At 46.3% G+C, this 18,654-nt stretch overlaps 1 protein-coding gene across 4 annotated transcripts in view; it reads right to left on the bottom strand.

Annotated features, from left to right (window-relative positions):
* Positions 1-18,654, bottom strand: part of ELMO1 (engulfment and cell motility 1) — a 334,285-nt gene that overhangs the window by 180,882 nt on the left and 134,749 nt on the right. For all 4 annotated transcript variants that reach the window (XM_082192827.1, XM_082192825.1, XM_082192826.1 and 1 more), the window contains 2 exons: positions 18,282-18,404; positions 17,061-17,192 (listed from right to left, as the gene is read on the bottom strand). In XM_082192827.1, the coding sequence (XP_082048953.1) occupies positions 17,061-17,192; positions 18,282-18,404 (255 nt within the window). The remainder of the gene's footprint in view (positions 1-17,060; positions 17,193-18,281; positions 18,405-18,654) is intronic.

Below are 18,654 nucleotides of genomic sequence, written 5' to 3'. Positions count from 1 at the left end.
ACCATGCAGCTGCTACTTAAGGACTAAATTCCAAAGATCAGCAAAGTCTCAGGGAAAAAAAAGATATAAGGTTCAGCACTGCAGTTACATGTGATGCACTGAGCACCAAATGCAGCAACAGTGATGTCCCAAAAAGGACACCTTTTCTTCACTGCCGTTTGCCTCCCTACCCATCGCTCACACTGGGGGTCCTTTCCAAGTTGCTGCTGGTGCTTTGAATTTGACAAATGTTTGGTGTCTTTTTAAAACAGCATTGGTTGAATGGGTTGAATTTTGCTAAACCTTTAATAGGAACTAAGACCTCAACAAGCACTGGCTTAAAATCAAACGTCTTTCTGATGGGCAAAGCCAACTGGGAGGCAAGAATACTTTGAATCAGTAATGAGCCACAAATGTGCCAGGATTCAAGGACCCGGTCATGGATACACCCCCTATCCAGCCTTGTACACAAGTGCCAAAAGTCAGCAGGCCTGTCCAGGATGTGGGTCCACGACCTGATAAAAATAGGCAGTACTGGGTCAGATAAAATTACACTTAAAACTCATGACACTGGTGAATGTGGTAAGAACCTACAAAGTATGTGTATGTGTGTTTTTGTATTACAGTGGTACCTCGGGTTTAGAACTTAATTGGTTCTTTTCTTAAGCTGAAACTGTTCTTAACCTGAGGTACCACTTTAGCTAATGGGACCTCCCGCTGCCGCCATGCGATTTCTGTTCTCATCCTGAAGCAAAGTTCTTAACCCGAGGTACTATTTCTGGGTTAGCGGAGTCTGTAACCTGAAACGTCTGTAACCTGAAGCTTGTGTAACCCGAGGTACCACTGTATAAAGTTTTACCTGATTGTTACTTTCTTTAACTACAATTTTACCTAGAGGACTGCTAAACACAAACGGCATGCTGAAAATCAGGCATATACTGATTTCCAATTTAAGAAATGTCCACAAATCTAAAGTTTTATTTTAAAAGTAGATCTAGGAACTCCTATGATCATTTAGCTTAAGTAATTAAAACGAGAGGATCTGAAACATTACTTCCTCTTCAGTGCTTCAAGATTTCAACTATAAGCTAACGCTGCATAAGATAAATTGGTTTTAAATGTAGAACCACAATACTACAGCTATTTCAGAACTGCTGACATGAAATTCTATGTAACGACAAAGACAGTATTAAAATGGCATTACTTCCGGACCGTTGCTTACAAAATATTCAATATTCTTCCTGTTATTTTGTGACACTAAAATATTAATATAGTCATGAACCATTCTGCAAACCCAAACACTCTCCTCCTTTCCCTTTCCCTTCAAGCTTTCAAAGAGTCTCTCTCTTGCCCATGATGAAAATTCCGTTCAAAGGCCAGCTACACACAGCAAATCATTCACAAATATGTGGGACATTCTATGGATATATTTGAATAGTACCTATCACTATGAACTAGGGACGCGGGTGGCACTGTGGGTTAAACCACAGAGCCTAGGACTTGCCGATCAGAAGGTCGGCGGTTCGAATCCCCATGACGAGGTGAGCTCCCGTTGCTCGGTCCCTGCTCCTGCCAACCTAGCAGTTCGAAAGCATGTCCAAGTGCAAGTAGATAAATAGGTACCACTCCGGCGGGAAGGTAAACGGCGTTTCCGTGCGCTGCTCTGGTTTGCCAGAAGCGGCTTAGTCATGCTGGCCACAAGACCCAGAAGCTGTATGCCGGCTCCCTCGGCCAATAAAGTGAGATGAGCGCCGCAACCCCAGAGTCGGCCACGACTGGACCTAATGGTCAGGGGTCCCTTTACCTTTACCTATCACTATGAACGGCTGTAGGGGTTGGATGCCATTGAAGGTTGAAGATTTGCACAGTAAGGATGAAGGAAGAATATGGACCTTTGTTTGGCAATGCATCACTGTAGGCATGAAGAGAGATGGAGGATAATTTATGTCAGGTTTGGTGGTAGTAGTAGTAGTAATAATAATAATAATAATAATAATAATAATAATAATAATAATAATTTATTATTTGTACGCCGCCCATCTGGCTGGGTTTCCCCAGCCACTCTGGGCGGCTTCCATAGAAACCAAAAATACAATAAAATATCACACGTTAAAAACTTCCCTGAACAGGGCTGCCTTAAGATGTCTCCTGAATGTCAGGTAGTTGTTTATTGCTTTGACATCTGCTGGAAGGGCGTTCCACAGGGTGGGCGCCACTACCGAGAAGGCCCTCTGCCTGGTTCCCTGTAGCTTTGCTTCTCGCAATGAGGGAACCGCCAGAAGGCCCTCGGTGCTGGACCTCAGCGTCTGGGCAGAACGATGGGGGTGCAGACGCTCCTTCAGGTATACTGGGCCGAGGCCATTTAGGGCTTTAAAGGTCAACACCAGCACTTTGAATTGTGCTCGGAAACATACTGGGAGCCAATGTAGGTCTTTCAAGACCGGTGTTATATGGTCTCGGCGGCCGCCCCCAGTCACCAGTAGTAGTAGTAGTAGTAGTAATGCTAATACCCCACTCATCTCATTGAGTTGCCCCAGCCACTCTGGGCAGCTTCCAACAGAATATAAAAAATGTGGTGCTCCAACTACAACTCCCATCACCCCTAACCATTAGCCAATCCAGTTCAATAGCATCTGGATAGCCACACGCTCCCCACCCTTGGTTTGTGTTCTTCTCTCCTTAGACGTTTTCAGCATCTAGTACCTTTCACACCTGGCTTATGTACACCTAAGTAAGCAGGGCCAAACAGCCTGGACTAAGCTGCTTTGGCATGGCCAGTTCTTTTAAACAAAGCTATTTCTGGGGAGCCAAACCAGGTGAACAGAGGAAACTGGGATCCCACTTTGGTTAGCAGAGAACTGTATCTTTGCCACACAGGGATTCCAACCCACAAGCGTAACCCCTAGGAGACACCGGAAGCTCAACGTGACCAAGCTCACGGACAGTGTCTTGAAAGAAACACAAGGTATGTTTTCATATATCTCAAGTTATCGTAGCTGAATAGGCCTGGCTTTCAAAGGCAGAATAACTGGCACTAATCCATGGCAGCTATTCCTGACTAAGAAACCAGATTCCAAAATGACTAGTAGATTTCCTGATCTATGCAGAAGAGTTTGAAGTCTAGGGTTTAGGTGGCATTTCTGAAAATGTCTCTGTCCAAGCAAGCCCATGGTGCATTACTTTGTGCATAGAAGAACAAGTCAAATTGTGTCACGGTCAAACAAAAATCCAGGGAGAGGAGTCAGCCTCTCAAAACAAATCAGCCATTTGAATGTTACCAGCTGCCTAGGAGACACAGGCAGCAGCTGTTAAGATTTTGACACCAAGCAACCAAGTTTAAATGCTATGCACGAACAGAAACTATGTCCCAAGGGTAGAGCAGCACGGCTGTTGGTACAATAGGTCCCATTTTCCAGCTAGTTGTGTTAACCTGCAAGGGTTAGGCTTCGGTAGCAAAGACTCAAAATTCACAACACCTTCTCTCTCCATGAGTTTGCCCTAAGCACGTCTGGAAACTCTATGTGCAAACACTTTGTGTTCGGTGCTCGTAACACAGATCTCTCCCCTACACAAAGGGAGGGGTTTCTTATGACGATCTATATAAAACATTCCTCCACTAAAGTGGGGGGGGGGAGGGAGGGAGAAGATAGAAGAATGGCATGATCTGCACGGCCACATGCTGCACAACATATTAAAAGAACTCTGCATTGCACATTTCCAGTGGCTCAATACTACAACGTCATCCATCTCAATGGTTTAAACCTACAGTGGTGCCCCGCAAGACGAATGCCTCGCAAAACGGAAAACTCGCTAGACGAAAGAGTTTTCCGTTTTGGAGGTGCTTCGCAAAACGAATCTCCTATGGGCTTGCTTCGCAAGACGAAAATGTCTTGCGAGTTCCTGCGGGTTTTTTCCCCTCCCCCTCTTTTTCTAAGCCGCTAAACCGCTTATCAGCTGATCTGATCAGCAGATAAGCCGCTAAAAGCCGCTAATAGTGCTAATCCTTCAATGGGCTTGCTTCGCAAGACGAAAAAACCGCTAGACGAAGAGAATCACAGAACGGATTCTTTTCGTCTTGCGAGGCACCACTGTACTTGACTAGCTCACAAAAGACTCGGGTTACAAACACCTTGGATTACAAACAATTCGGGTTACAGACTCCGCTAACCTGGAAGTAGTACCTTGGGTTAAGAACTTTATCTCAGGAGGAGAACAGAAATTGTGTAGCGGGGGCAGCGGGAGGCCCCATTAGCCAAGGTGGTACCTCAGGTTAAGAATGGTTTCAGCTTAAGAACGGACCTCCAGAACAAATTACGTTCGTAACCAGAGGTACCACTGTAAATGAAATAGAATCGAATCATCGAAATGGAAAGCACCATGAGAGTCATTGAGTACAATCCCCTGCAATGCTAACATCTTTTGCCCAACGTGGGGATCGAACCCATGACTGTGTTAAGTGTCTACGAGCACACAAGAGGCAGGACTCCTACCTTTGGGGAACTGGGCCGCATTTACTTATTTAACCAAGGTAGGAACTAACTAATGCCAGCCTGCTTCCCCTGTACCCCTTGCCTTCAGCACCATGCTCTCAGGTGAGCAAGGAGGCTCCACCCCATCCTGCAACTCCAGGCAGGTGCTATAGGTTGGCCACAAAGGTGAACAAATGCTTGTGAGTCCCACAGCCCTGAAGGCAAGCCTCAGGAATGAACCCTTCGCCTTTAAAGATGCGTAAGGGTGCTCACCAAAACTTAACTTAGCTACCTCATGACTTCTGCACTTACCTGCTAATATGGCTGACTAATGTATTTCAGCTTCCCCCTGTCATTCCATCATACCCACCACATTGGGGCAGAATAGGCGGAAAATCCCACCAGCAAAGCCATTCAACTGATGAGCCAGAGAAATGACAACAGTGCCTGTGGGAAGGTGGGTGGACTACAGAACGAGGAGACCAAAGGATGGGTGGGGTGGGTGTGCTGAAATAGCTCTTACACCAGCCCCCCGCCCTGCCACCCTTGGTCTTGTGTGAAATGGCTTGCCTAGGCCCCTGTATTCCTTAAGCGGTCAACATGGCCGTTTTGGGAGTCACAGGGGTATCTTTTGAAAGTGTTCAATTTACCAATGTTATGTACTGAGTTGAATAGGATCCAAAAGGCAGCCGTCTGATTGGTCCTAGAACAATAGGATTCAGAATGCAGCCGTCTGATTGGTCCTAGAACAATAGGGTCCAGAATGCAGCAGTCTGATTGGTCCACAGGAGCCACCCAATCCAGCTCCAGGTGGAAGTAAATCCACAACCTGATTGGCCTACAGGTGAATCACGAAATTAGCCAATCACGTGGGGCCCATTGTGTAAATAATGTATATAAAGCAGACATTCCTCTTCACCACTATGAGCTGAATAAAGAGAATGAAATCCACTCTCGACTCTGAGTATATTTCAACCAAGTTCAACATATATCTGGGATGAGAAAATGGCAGCTGAAGGAAAACTATTGCTTTCTGCCCTGCCAACTTTAAGGCAAACATTATGCACAGGAACACACAGCTCTATCGCTGGAATCTACTCCCAGCCTAATTTGGAAAGCAAGAAACATGCAGCTCTTTGTAACAACTTTCCTTTAAAACTAGTCATTGACCAGGGCCAACCACTTGAATTGTGGTTCCATTGTTTAATTTGTATAGCATCACCTTCAGATGATATTTTGCTTTCCTACATTGCCTGTTCTGCTATATACAATTATTTCATCCGAAACCAAGAGCATGTGTCCCAAGAACAAGGAGTGCCTATTCTACAAACCACCAGCTGATATAGAATGAAAAGTTGCCTGCTTTCCTTCACTGCCTATCCATTACTTTTAAACTTTTGGTGGTAGCCTCTATAGAACCTTGAGCAGAGTTTTAGATTTCAACCTGAGAAACCTGGATTGAGACTCAAGTCCGGCCACAAAGCTCCCCTGTTAGCCTTAAGAAAATCATTGCATGTAAGAAGAGATCAGCAGACCTTACAGTTACATATATTTACACATCCTCAAGTATGGTTAGTTACATGAAAATGGCACCCTACTTCAGATAAAATGTTGTTCCAAATTAATTTTATCGATTCTAGCTATCAGTCAGCAGTGGGGAACATATGCCCTTCCAGATTTTGCTGGACTTCAACATCAAAATGGCCTCTAAATACTCAAGAAGTTGGTAAATGAGAGCATGGCATGCAATTTTAGGTTAGGTGTGTGCTTAATTCTCCCACTGGAATCACTGGAGATTTAGACTACAATGCTATACACATACACCTGGAAGTCACTCGCCCTGAATTCAGTGGGGCTGACTTGAGCAGACCTGCATCGAATTGCGCTTTAAGAGTTCTTTAACTCTAGCTGGACCATGCTAAAAAAAAATCTAGTTTTAAAAATAAACTAATCAGATCTAGGCTCTTCACTGCCCCTTAAAAAAAAGAACTACTGCTCTGAGTTATTGTTCCAAATGCAATCAAGACTTTGATAGTGCAACAGGTCGACAGCATCTCCAAATCCAATGCCATCAGTTCATGGAGGGGCAGAGCGTATCTTCCCAGCCAAAGGGAAATTACAGGGAGGCTGTAAAATGAAGCAATCCATTCCCCTTTGCCAGGTTCAAATCTAGCAAGGAAATAACTGGCGAGCTAAAAGGGGGGTTTGTTTATTTTAACAATTTGCGTCGCACACTGTTATTTGTTCAGTGTCGTCTGCCAAGCAAATTTGGCAGGCTCCACAATGCTGCTCGGAAGAGGCAGAGAGCAGTGGTTTTGACATAAGCTGCTGAATGTGATTACTGGATACGGCCAACAGGGCTGTTTGAGCGGCAAACCACTCTTCCCACGATGACGGGGCTCAAAAATGAACTCTGCAAAACTTGATGCAGTACCAGTAAATCATATTGAAGGGCTGTCATTACCCGCAAGACAGATTCAGAATTGCAGACAGCAGATTGGTAAAAGTGGCTCCACAGAAATAATTCCCTGACAACTTTCAGAAGAGATAAGAAAACTCAGAGTAGACTACACCCCTCAAAACAAACCTCTTTTTTAATGTTTCAAAAAGGTTCTTATCACTAAACTTTGGCCTGTGTGTATCCTGCAATTTTCCATGAATTTCCTGTTGGACGCAGAATACAAAAATATAAGCAAGTTTCTAGCTGTTAAGACCATGGAGATTTGCATGAAAGCAATATCTGGCTGATTCCATTGATGGATGGGGGGTAAGCAAAAAACCAAAAAACTCCTTGCCTCTCACACACACCAATTTGCTTAGTTTAGACAGGTTTCATCATCTCTTGGGAAAGAACTTGGGCAGTAGTTCATGTCCCAGCCCAGAAAACACACAACTCAGCAAGACCTGTCGACAATGAAGGTGGCTGTTCTGTCTCCATCACTCATGTGTCAGCAGCCCTTCTATTAATGCTTAAGTGCAATGACCTGCCAACATTTCACATAATTCTTAGACCTTTAAATGTCACATCTTGAACAGCAGAGCATTAAGCTCAATACCGCTAACATATATCTGGGAGATTAAACTGATAATATGGTGCAAAGGTTAGACTGATGGAGTGAGACCACAAAGACCCAGGCTTTGCTCAGGAGCAAAACTCACTAAGTGCTACTGGGCCGGTGACACTCTCTCAGCATTACCAACATTCACAAGGTTGCCGCAATTGTAAAATGTGGACGAGGGCAATATACCGTAAGGCTTAAAATAAAGGGACCCCTGACCATTAGGTCCAGTCGTGGCCGACTCTGGGGTTGCGGCGCTCATCTCGCTTTATTGGCCAAGGGAGCCGGCGTACAGCTTCCGGGTCATGTGGCCAGCATGACTAAGCCACTTCTGGCAAACCAGAGCAGCGCACAGAAACGCCGTTTACCTTCCCGCCGGAGTGGTACCTATTTATCTACTTGCACTTTGACGTGCTTTCGAACTGCTAGGTTGGCAGGAGCAGGGACCGAGCAACGGGAGCTCACCCCATTGCGGGGATTCGAACCGCCGACCTTCTGATCGGCAAGTCCTAGGCTCTGTGGTTTAACCCACAGCGCCACCCACGTCCCTTTAAAATAAGGTATAAAGATGTAAATATTGTGCAAGGCAATAATCACGTTTTGTGGTAACCAATGCGTGAATTACTGGGGCCAAGCTATCCCTGCCAAAATGGTCAAAGTCCTGGAAACGATGCCTTATGAGGAACGGCTAAGGGAGCTGGGCATGTTTAGCCTGGAGAAGAGGAGGTTAAGGGGTGATATGATAGCCATGTTCCAATATATAAAAGGATGTCACATAGAGGAGGGAGAAAGGTTGTTTTCTGCTGCTCCAGAGAAGCGGACACGGAGCAATGGATCCAAACTACAAGAAAGAAGATTCCACCTAAACATTAGGAAGAACCTCCTGGCAGTAAGAGCTGTTTGACAGTGGAATTTGCTGCCAAGGAGTGTGGTGGAGTCTCCTTCTTTGGAGGTCTTTAAGCAGAGGCTTGACAACCATATGTCAGGAGTGCTCTGATGGTGTTTCCTGCTTGGCAGGGGGTTGGACTCGATGGCCCTTGTGGTCTCTTCCAACTCTATGATTCTATGATTCTATGATTCTATGCCCAAGAAAGGTCATCACTAGCAAGCCGGTGCCTGCTGAGGCTACCCACTGATGCTACCCAAGTTTCCAGTGAGAAAAAAAGGACCCATCTCCCAATATGACCCTGCAGATAAGCTGCTTATCTCCTTGCTTCCCCTCTCATCAGGTATGTTTCTCTAGCCAAGCTCAGTTTATCAAATGTGATGCCAACACAGACTGTACCTCGGGGGTCACAAATCAGTGACGAACACACAGCAAATGCATTTGTCAAGTGGAAAAGGCACCTTGATGGAAGATGCTGGTGACAAGAGATGGATTTAGTACTTTTAACTAAAATGCCTCACAAGGGAGAAAAAAGAATCAGGCAAGAGAGAGACTAAGAGGCGTCCAAAATTCCACCATGCTGTTTTCGGCTTCCTATGCAGAACACAGGAAGACCGTCACTACATGCCATATCATTGCAAATAAATGTATTTTGCACATCAGACAACTACCACCGTGAGACTCTGTGGCATTCTACGCAGGAGCGGCTATTTGCAGTGAACAAGAGGGTTGACCACCAGGGCTTATTTGCAGTCTTATCAACTGCTATGTTGCCAACAGCATGCAAACCCCCTTAAGCTCTGCTGGGGAGATGCTGACCTCTAGAGGCACATACTAAGAATAAACCAAATGCTTAGGTTTCACGGACGTCAGTCAAAATGTTTCGGCTAAATTAATTCAGCCATTTCTGGAGGGGAGGGAGGAAATGTTGCCCGAAATTGGGATGGGGTAGGTGAAATTTTAAGATTCTTGGTGAGGGAGTTGGCCTTACAGATGGGGTAGTTTGTTTGTTAAAAAAACAACAACCCTTAAAATAATTTTCACTTGCCGCCACCAATAAGCCTCCCCATCTTTGCAGCCATTTGATTTACCGTATTTTTCGTTCTATAGGACGCACTTTTTCCCCTCCAAAAATGAAGGGGAAATGTGTGTGCGTCCTATGGGGCGAATGCAGGCTTTCGCTGAAGCCTGGAGAGCGAGAGGGGTCAGTGTGCACCGACCCCTCTCGCTCCCCGGGCTTCAGGCAGCTATCCGCAAGCCTTCTGAGCGCGGCAGGAGTTCCCCCCGCACTCTGAAGGTTGCAGATAGCAACCTGCAGCCTGAAGCCAGGGGAGCGCAGCGCCAACTCCCCGGGCTTCAGGCAGCTATCCGCAAGCCTTCAGAGCCCAGTGGGAGTTCCCGCCGGGCTCCGAAGGCTTGCGGATAGCAGCCTGCTCTGGGAGCGGCGGCAAAGTTGTGTGCAATCTTGCCGCCGCTCCTGGACCTGTTCTGGGGGCTGGGGGGGGGGAAACGAAGCCCTGGCTGGAGAGGTTGCGCATGGCTAAAGAGGAAGCCAAGACAGACAGCGGGATGGTTCCCACTGGCTGTCTTGCCTTCTTTGCTCTTTGGGGCTGGGGGGGGGAATAATTTTTTTTTCTTTATTTCCCCCCCTAAAAACTAGGTGCGCCCTATGGTCCGGTGCGCCCCATGGAGCAAAAAATACAGTAGTTCTGGCTACATTGCTCTTCCTGTGCCAGATCACCACGGCAGTGATCTGGCACAGGAAGAACAGCAATGCAACCAGGAGCAGATCAGAGGGCTGCAGAGAGATATTTTACTGGCTACTGCTGGAAATCTCCTCCCCGGCCCCTGCAAACCAAGGATTATTATGTCATGTGAAATGTCAAAACCCCCGGAGCATAGGTACTGTGTCCTGTTTTCAGACTTTCCCACCTGCCACCGAAAACGTTCCCCCTTTTATTTATTTCCTTTATACCCCACTCTTCCTCTGAGGAATTCAGAGCAGCTCATATGTCAGCCTTCCCCAACCCGGCGCTCTCAAGAATTCTTGGACTACAGCTCCCTTCAAATCATGCCAGCTGCGAAATGGGAGTCCGAAACCTCTGGAGGGGAAGGCAATTGCATACGGTCACAGAGTGGGCAGTTCTCCAAATAGTTCTGTACCCTGCTACATTTGAGTTTGTCGCCATGGAGACTAGCTAAAATTTATTCTAATGTACTTTGAAGTTTACCATAGGAAACCAGCCAGCTCAGAAGAGATTGTGCAGTCAAGCTCAGCATTCTGACGTAAGTTTCATGTTTTAAATGCACTGAGCAAGGGATCTACGAAATTCTTACATCATCTCTGCTCATTTTATTCATTATATATATCCTACTCTCTACAAGCACAGCATTCCTGGGAGGCCTCCAAAGCCTGAGTAAAGAGATAAGTCCTAACTGCCTTCCTAAACAGAGGCAGCGAGAGAGCTATGCATTGCCAGATGTCTGGATCAGTGTTTTTCAACCACTGTTCCGCGGCACACTAGTGTGCCGCGAGATGTTGCCTGGTGTGCCGTGGGAAAAATTGAAAAATTCAAAAGGTTTTTTTTTTTTTAAGTCAAATTTTCGCCCACCAGGCGGGCGCTGGACTGTGTCCACCCTATTTCCCATCCATCCTGGGTGGGGATCAGATCGGATGGGATTGGATGAGAGCGGTCAGGCGGTCCGCTCTCATCCGATTCCCCATAGAGAGCAGCGGGGCTCTGACATCTCCCTCCCCGCACACAGTGGTGGTGTGCCTCGTGATTTTTTTCATGAAACAAGTATGCCTTTGCCCCAAAAAGGTTGAAAAACACTGGTCTGGATAACCAGATCCTCCTGAATTTATTAAACACCATTTTGAAACTCATAAACTTAAACACGCCAGTTAACGAAAGAACATGCACCTTTCTTCCTACTGCTTTCTTTTAAACGCCATCTCATGTCTTTAGGATCATAAGTGAGTGTATATGTATATTTAAGCACTGAAATAACATTTTTCAGCATGGATACAATATTGAAAAATAAAGACTACTGTACTGAGCCATTCAACAAAACACAGAGGTTGGGTGGCCATCTGTCATGGATGCTTTAGCTGAGATTCCTGCTTGGAAGGGGTTTGAATTAGATGACCCTGGGGTCTCTTCCAACTATAATTCTAAGATTTTATGATTCTATGGAACATGGCGTCATGCAATTAAGCTAGCTATACTGTGATGTAATATCTGCTTTCAGCTGGCTACATGTATTTACAATGTCAAAACAGGAACATTCAAATCTTCTCTGTGATAAGATATGCACATCTCATCTTAGGGGAAGGGTCTAAATACCCCCTCTGGTGAAGACCCCAATTGCAGGAGGAGCCAATTTCCAACCACTGGCTTAGCTCTATAATGCACCTACTCTGAAGGTGCACACAATCATCACATGTCAGCTGGCTGGCAGAAATAGGAGAGCAAGTCAAAAGTTCCTCCTTCCTACTAGCCAGATCTGCAATATGAAGCAGCAAGGTGAAGCCCTCAGCAAATTCACTGGGACTGAATTACTGCTTTCTTTTGACTTTTTAAACCCTCACATTCCTATTCTCATAATCTGATATTCAAATTATCAAAGGTCATAATCTTTTGTAGACTATTAACTGAACAATAATGAAGAGCTGATTTGCCCATATTCATAAACCACTAGTTTATTTCTACTGTTCTGGCCAGGAAATCTCAACATTTTTCAATGAACACCTGTTATTAGTCACACCAGAAGTCCAAAATAGAGGGCCTGAGGGGCTGTAGAAACCTTGTTTAAATTAATGATTTTAGACAGGGGATACAGAATACAGCTCCTGATTAAAGACTCCTGCCAGGCACAGTGACTGCCCCACATATCTTGCTGAAATTCTCCTCTTTAAAGCCTGTCCCCAATTTACTGCTTAATTAACTGCAACTAATCTGCTCCATACAAATAGTCTGGCTTCCTTACAAATCACTTTGAATCTTTTCCATGAGGTTTCCTATTACTGTAGATACACAGTTGAAGAGCGATGGCTAGATGTTCATTGTAAAAAAAGCAGAACTGCCACATCCCAGTGCATTAAAAACGAGTAACATTCTTTCAGTGAAAATAGACAACATTTTGACTCTTGTTGGTGTTTTATTAATTCTGACACTGGAGCATGCAAAGAGCCTCCTAAGCATTTTTACTGCAAGTGGAAGCTGTTTTCAAACCTGAAAGATGGCCCTCATCATTGCAAAGCTAAATGAAATGCAACACTTTAGCAATCTAGGCTATTTCTGGTGGAACAAGTTACTGCTGCAGCCATCTGACTGCTACAGTATAGATGGAGAGCCGGTTCCAGACAAGTAGGTGAGGCTGCCCACCAGCTCATCACCTGATATAATTATCACATGAGCAGATAATCTGAAAGGTGCTTGCCTCTGAAATCTATTTCAAAGTGGTCAGTCTTTCCAACAAGTGACTCTTGTCCAGGTTCGTTAATTGTCTTACTTTAAATGTTGTGAGAATACTATGCCCTTTTAAAATGCATTTTTTGGGGGGTTGGGGGTTATTAGGTTGTTGTTTTTATTTTGATTATGTATTTTGTGGTTTTATATTCTGTGAGCTGCCCTGAGACCTCTGGGTATAAATTCAACAACAGCAGCAATTTTTACTGAAACCTACTTGCAAACAGACTTCAAAGGCAATGTCTCTCAGCACTCATCAGCTGATCTGCACCCAAGAGACATCACTTTCAAGTCCATCTGCGGGTGGTTTCCATACAAATCCCTTGCCCATGGACTTCAAAGTGATGGCAGTCACACCTTTTCCCACCCCACACAACATCAGAGGTAGGGTAGTTGGGCGTGGTTTGGGGGAAATGGTCTTGCAGGTCAAATAAGGTCCCCCTGTCAGGGCTCATTAGGCATGCAAGCCAAAGGTCCCATACCCCTGTGCTACAGAGGTGCCCAGAGTGCTGGCCATAAGATCTCAGCTGGGGGCAAACCCAGGATGGGCCAAATCCAGTATCATGAGACTAACATAGCTGGCTAGAACTGGGTAGCAAAGGACTAACGACAGCTCCTAGCTGTAGACACTCATATCCAGTTATGTTCTGGATATGGCCATAACCAACCGATTCAAAACAGAGCATATGGCTTAACTAAATTTCCTAGCTGCCTCTGCATTTTTTCCTCCCATTTCAGTGGCCTACTCTCTGGGAAGTGGGATGCGGGTGGTGCTGTGGTCTAAACTACTGAGCCTAAGCCTTGCCGATCGGAAGGTCGGCGGTGCGAATCTCTGCGACAGGGTGAGCTCCCGTTGTTCAGTCCCTGCTCCTGCCAACCTAGCAGTTTGAAAGCACATCAAAGTGCAAGTAGATAAATAGGTACCACTCTGGCAGGAAGGTAAATGGTGTTTCTGTGGCATCAGTCTTAACCATGTTCCTTGCATTGCCCTTGTAGTTGGTTAGGTGCTGCAGTCGTTAACATCATGAAACAAGTGTGGCATCAGCTAAATAATTTTCCACCTTAAGCATATACAGTGGTACCTCGCAAGACGAACGCCTCGCAAGACGGAAAACCCGCTAGACGAAAGGGTTTTCCGTTTTGGAGGCGCTTCGCAAGACGAATTTCCCTATGGGCTTGCTTCGCAAGACGACAGCCCATAGGGAAATATCCAGGACAGCGGGGAAGCACAGCGCGTCTTCCCCACTGTCCTCGGACCTCCTCCGAAGCCGGGCGGTGGGGCGGGAACGCCTCCTGCCGCCGCCGCAGGGCTTCGGAACGCTGCTCCGAAGCCGGGCGGGGGGGCGGGAACGCCTCCTCCCGCCGCCGCCGGGCTTCGGAACGCTGCTCCGAAGCCGGGCGGGGGGGGGGCGGGAACACCTGTCCCCGCCGCCGGGCTTCGGAACGCTGCTCCGAAGCTGGGGGGGGGCGGGAACACCTTCTGAAGGCGGGCGGGGGGCGAAAGTCTTTGTCCCCCCTGCCTGCCTTCCCAGGGGCTTTTAAATCGCCCCGGACAGCGGAGAAGTCCTCCGCTGTCCCGGGGCGATTTTAAAATGCCGCCCGCCAGCATTTTAAGATCGCCCGGACAGCGGAGAAGTCCTCCGCTGTCCCGGGGTTTTTTAAAATGCTGGGGGTGGGAAGAAAAGCCCTTGTCCCCCCCCCCCAGCCTTCAGAAGAGGTCCGGGGACAGACTGTCCCCGGACCTGGTCTGAAGGCGGTTTCCCTAGGAACGCATTAATTGATTTTCAATGCATTCCTATGGGAAACCGTGCATCGCAAGACGAAAAACTCGCAAGACGAAGAGACTTGCGGAACGAATTAATTTCGTCTTGCGAGGCACCACTGTACTGTTGTTTTGCTGCCTTAATGCCTTTTTTGAGATTTATTCTCGCCTCTCTGTATATGTCTATAGTCCCTGTCTTAAAGGCAGAATCCTGGATTTTCAGGAGTCCTCTTACTTCAGCAGTCATCCATGGTTTACAGTTCCCATAGACTCTAATGCATCTCTGCGATGTTACATTATCGATGCACACTTTAATATAGGAGAGTATGGCATCTGTGTATCTATGCAGATCTTGATGTTCAAACATGCTCCAATCAGTGCTCTCAAATCAATCCTGGAGCTGACTAAGAGCACCCTCTGGCCAAATTCTAACTGTTTTTATAACTGACTGAATTCTTCTCCTGAGAGGGATGTACTTCGGACATAGAAAAACTGAAGAATGAGCCTAAGTGGGGGAAAGGGATTGCCCTGTATGCCTGTTTCAAATTGGAATACGCGAAATCTAGAATATTCTGTCCTCTAGCGGGAAATTTCACAAACTGTTCAAACTTAGGAAAACCCGTCTTTAGGCAGGCTTGATTGAAGTCCCCTGCCACAACACGGGCACCCTTTGGGTCAATTTGCTGCTGCTCGGAGATGACGTCATATAGCTTAGAAAGTGCCGCACTGACATTAGCATCGGATGGAATATAAACAGCTATAATAATTATGACAGTTACTTCTCTAGGCAGATAAAATGGCCGACACGTAACTGCCATCAATTCTAGATCTGGGGAGCAATACTTGTAAGCTACTTTGCTGTTAACGTACCAACCATTGTGTATGTAAATACAGACTCCTCCGCCCCTAGCTTTACCAGAATCACTGTTTCTATCAGAGCGATAAATTCTTCGATTTATCAGCTCAACTGCCGCATCCAGTACCGCTGAATGTAGCCCAATTTCTGTAATAATTACCGTATTTTTCGCCCTATAAGACGCACTTTTCCCCCTCCAAAAATGAAGGGGAAATCTGGGTGCGTCCTATGGGGCGAATGCAGGCTTTCGCTGAAGCCTGGAGAGCGAGGGGGGTCGGTGCGCACCGACCCCTCTCGCTCTCCAGGCTTCAGGAAGACATCTGCTAGCTGTGGGAGACCCAGCTCTCCCAGGGCTAGCGGAGAGCTTGCCTGCACCCAGAAGCTTGGGGCGCGCTGAGCTCCGCACGCCCCAAGCTTCGGGATTAGCGCAGTGCTCTGCTAGCCCTGGGAGAGCCGCGCGGCTCTCCCACAGCTAGCGAACTGCTTGCCAGCACCCAGAAGCTTGGGGCGCGCTGAACTCCGCACACCCCAAGCTTCAGGATTAGTGCAGCGGTCCGCTAGCCCTGGGAGAGCCGCACGGCTCTGCCAGGGCTAGCGGACTGTTTGCCGGCACCCAGAAGCTTGGGGCGCGCTGAGCTCTGCACGCCTCAAGCTTCGGGATTAGCGCAGTGCTCCGCTAGCCCTGGGAGAGCCGCGCGGCTCTCCCACGGCTAGCGGAGACCTTGCCTGCACCCAGAAGCTTGGGGCGTGCTGAGCTCCACATGCCCCAAGCTTCGGGATCAGTGCAGCGCTCCGCTAGCCATGGGAGAGCCGCGCGGCTCTCCCAGGGCTAGCGGACTGCTTGCCGGCACCCAGAAGCTTGGAGCGCGCTGAGCTCCGCACGCCCCAAGCTTTGGGATTAGCGCAGCGCACCTGGGGGGGAAATAATTTTCCCCCCTTTATTCCCCCCCCAAAAAAAAACTAGGTGCGTCTTATGGGCCGGTGCGTCTTATGGGGCGAAAAATACAGTACCACACAGCTCTCACAAAGAAGCTTCTTTGCTGCCATCAGCAACTGTAGTTCGTCAATTTTGTGGACGAGAGATCTGGTGTCGGTCAGGAAGGCGCTTGGCAGTGCCGGTCTGGTGCCTCTTTTTCGAAGCCGGGTTAACAGACCAGCTCTGCAACCACGTTTTTGCTTTTGCTCTTTTCTCTTTCGCTTCTTTCGGCACTTCCCCCTCCCGACGACAATCCATAGAGATCCTGGAGGTCTTACTGTGCACTTTGGTATACAGTGGGACCTTTGAAACTCTCTAGTTATCTCTATTTTTCTTGTGAGCCCGATGTTCACCAGTTTTGTGTGTGAGTAGGTGAGGTATTGGGAGCTCAGAGCCGCAGCGTATGAACGTGCCGCCATCTTGGAACCAACAGCTAGGCATGTCTTGGTAAGCCTGAACAATCCAGGACAGGACCAGTCAGGCTGGGTCCAGGTTGTTGCGGCTGATCTGAACCGGGCCCCGAATCAGTCTGAGGTGAAGGGGGGGTTGCACCGCTCTAATGCAAACTAGACCACTGTAAGAATCAAGGGAGAATACTCACAATAAACCCAAGTTTTTTGTAATCCCGTGTGTACATAGATTTGCGTTTCTCAACATTGCCGCCACTGTTGTTCGGTTCGGACTCTGCATCGAAAGCAATTCTTCGGAGTTCAAATATGATATCCCTTTGGGCCTGATGGGGTTGTAAAAAATACATTGCCATTTTTTTAAAAAAGGAAAAACATACACACAACACTGAATATTAAAATTAACGCCAGAACATGTCCATATCACATTTTCATTCTCCCAAGTTTTTTGGCCTTAAAATTTCTATTTTAAATTGTAGTACGATGTACTGTTGTTCCCCCAACTACTAGTTTTAAACCTGGAGTTTAAAACTTGTTGGTTTTACTCTGTATTAGATGTTATGCTTTGGTTTTATCATTTTTAAAAATACTTTGTGGTTGTAAACCACTCAGATAACTTGTTATTATGAACTATAGTAATTCTATAACTAAACAGTAAAAAAAGGTTGAATTATGCTAAACATAGAACTTTGGCTTGGATAAAAAATACTGTATTAAACTGGATCCAAAGACTCCGCTGGTATATCCTCAGGTATTCTCTCCAATGTCAGAGTTGCAGTGCTGGGAAAAACACCAGTTATGGACCTTTCTATAGCTTCAGGTAGGTGATGAGGGCAGATCTCTCTCTCTCTCTCTCTGCAGAGGGAGATCTGAAAGATCTAGTGGTTCAAGGGAACATAGAGTTGCACCCTTTGTGAAGGAATGAGAATGGTGTGACATGGCATATTTACTAATTCTCTTGCCTGTTCTCTGGAGTTTAAAATGTAATTGGAATTACTGCTTCAAGCTTTTTTTAAAAAAAAACATTCTCCAAGCATTATTATTGTGCATATTTAAGAAGTAGGGCTACTAACTGCCTTAATTTTTTGTTGTAATTTAGTTCTACATATCCAGGTCTGTCTTCAAGATTCCTCTCGGGTGCTTTATATCCCCATATGGTCTCCCACTAAATCCCTGCTTTAGATTTGCCTTAGATTCTGCAGCTGAACCATACTAGGTGCTTTCAGAACACAATAAATGGTGCCTGACTTTCTTGAGAGGAATACAGGAATTGCATGTTATTTTTTCCTTTGTGGCCTCTAAAATAAAACACACTGCTCATCATTCATGCATAACAAAGCTTTTCCTTTTCACTGAAGTGGTTTCCCTCTCTCTACAGAGTAGGTGTAGCAGTTCAACAATATTGTTTTGCTTACCTGATCTTGGGGGTCCATTTTGGTCATCATCCTGTCTTCCAGTAAGTTAAAGGTGAGCACTTGCAGAACGTAAAGCTGATGTGCCATTTCATTATTGATGGCCCTCTGAGCTCTGATAACATACTGAAAATAGTAGCAAGAGCAACAAGAGCAGAATCACCTGGCAACCTTACATAAAGTTACATCAAGTTAAGTTTAGGCAGGTAAAGGGGGGGGGGTCCAGAAATAAGCTTCACCATTGGATATATAATTATATTTTACATAATTGTTTTGCTCTTCTCTTCATCCCCTTCCATACTCTCCATTGTTTAGGACAGGGCTACCAACCGAACAAAGCTACATATTTTGTAGATGCCCACAAGATCAGTAAACA

The sequence above is a fragment of the Podarcis vaucheri genome, assembly GCF_965113315.1.
Source record: "Podarcis vaucheri genome assembly, chromosome: 12".
NCBI classification, from domain to species: Eukaryota; Metazoa; Chordata; class Lepidosauria; order Squamata; family Lacertidae; genus Podarcis; species Podarcis vaucheri.
This window is presented reverse-complemented; position numbering and strand designations above follow the sequence as displayed.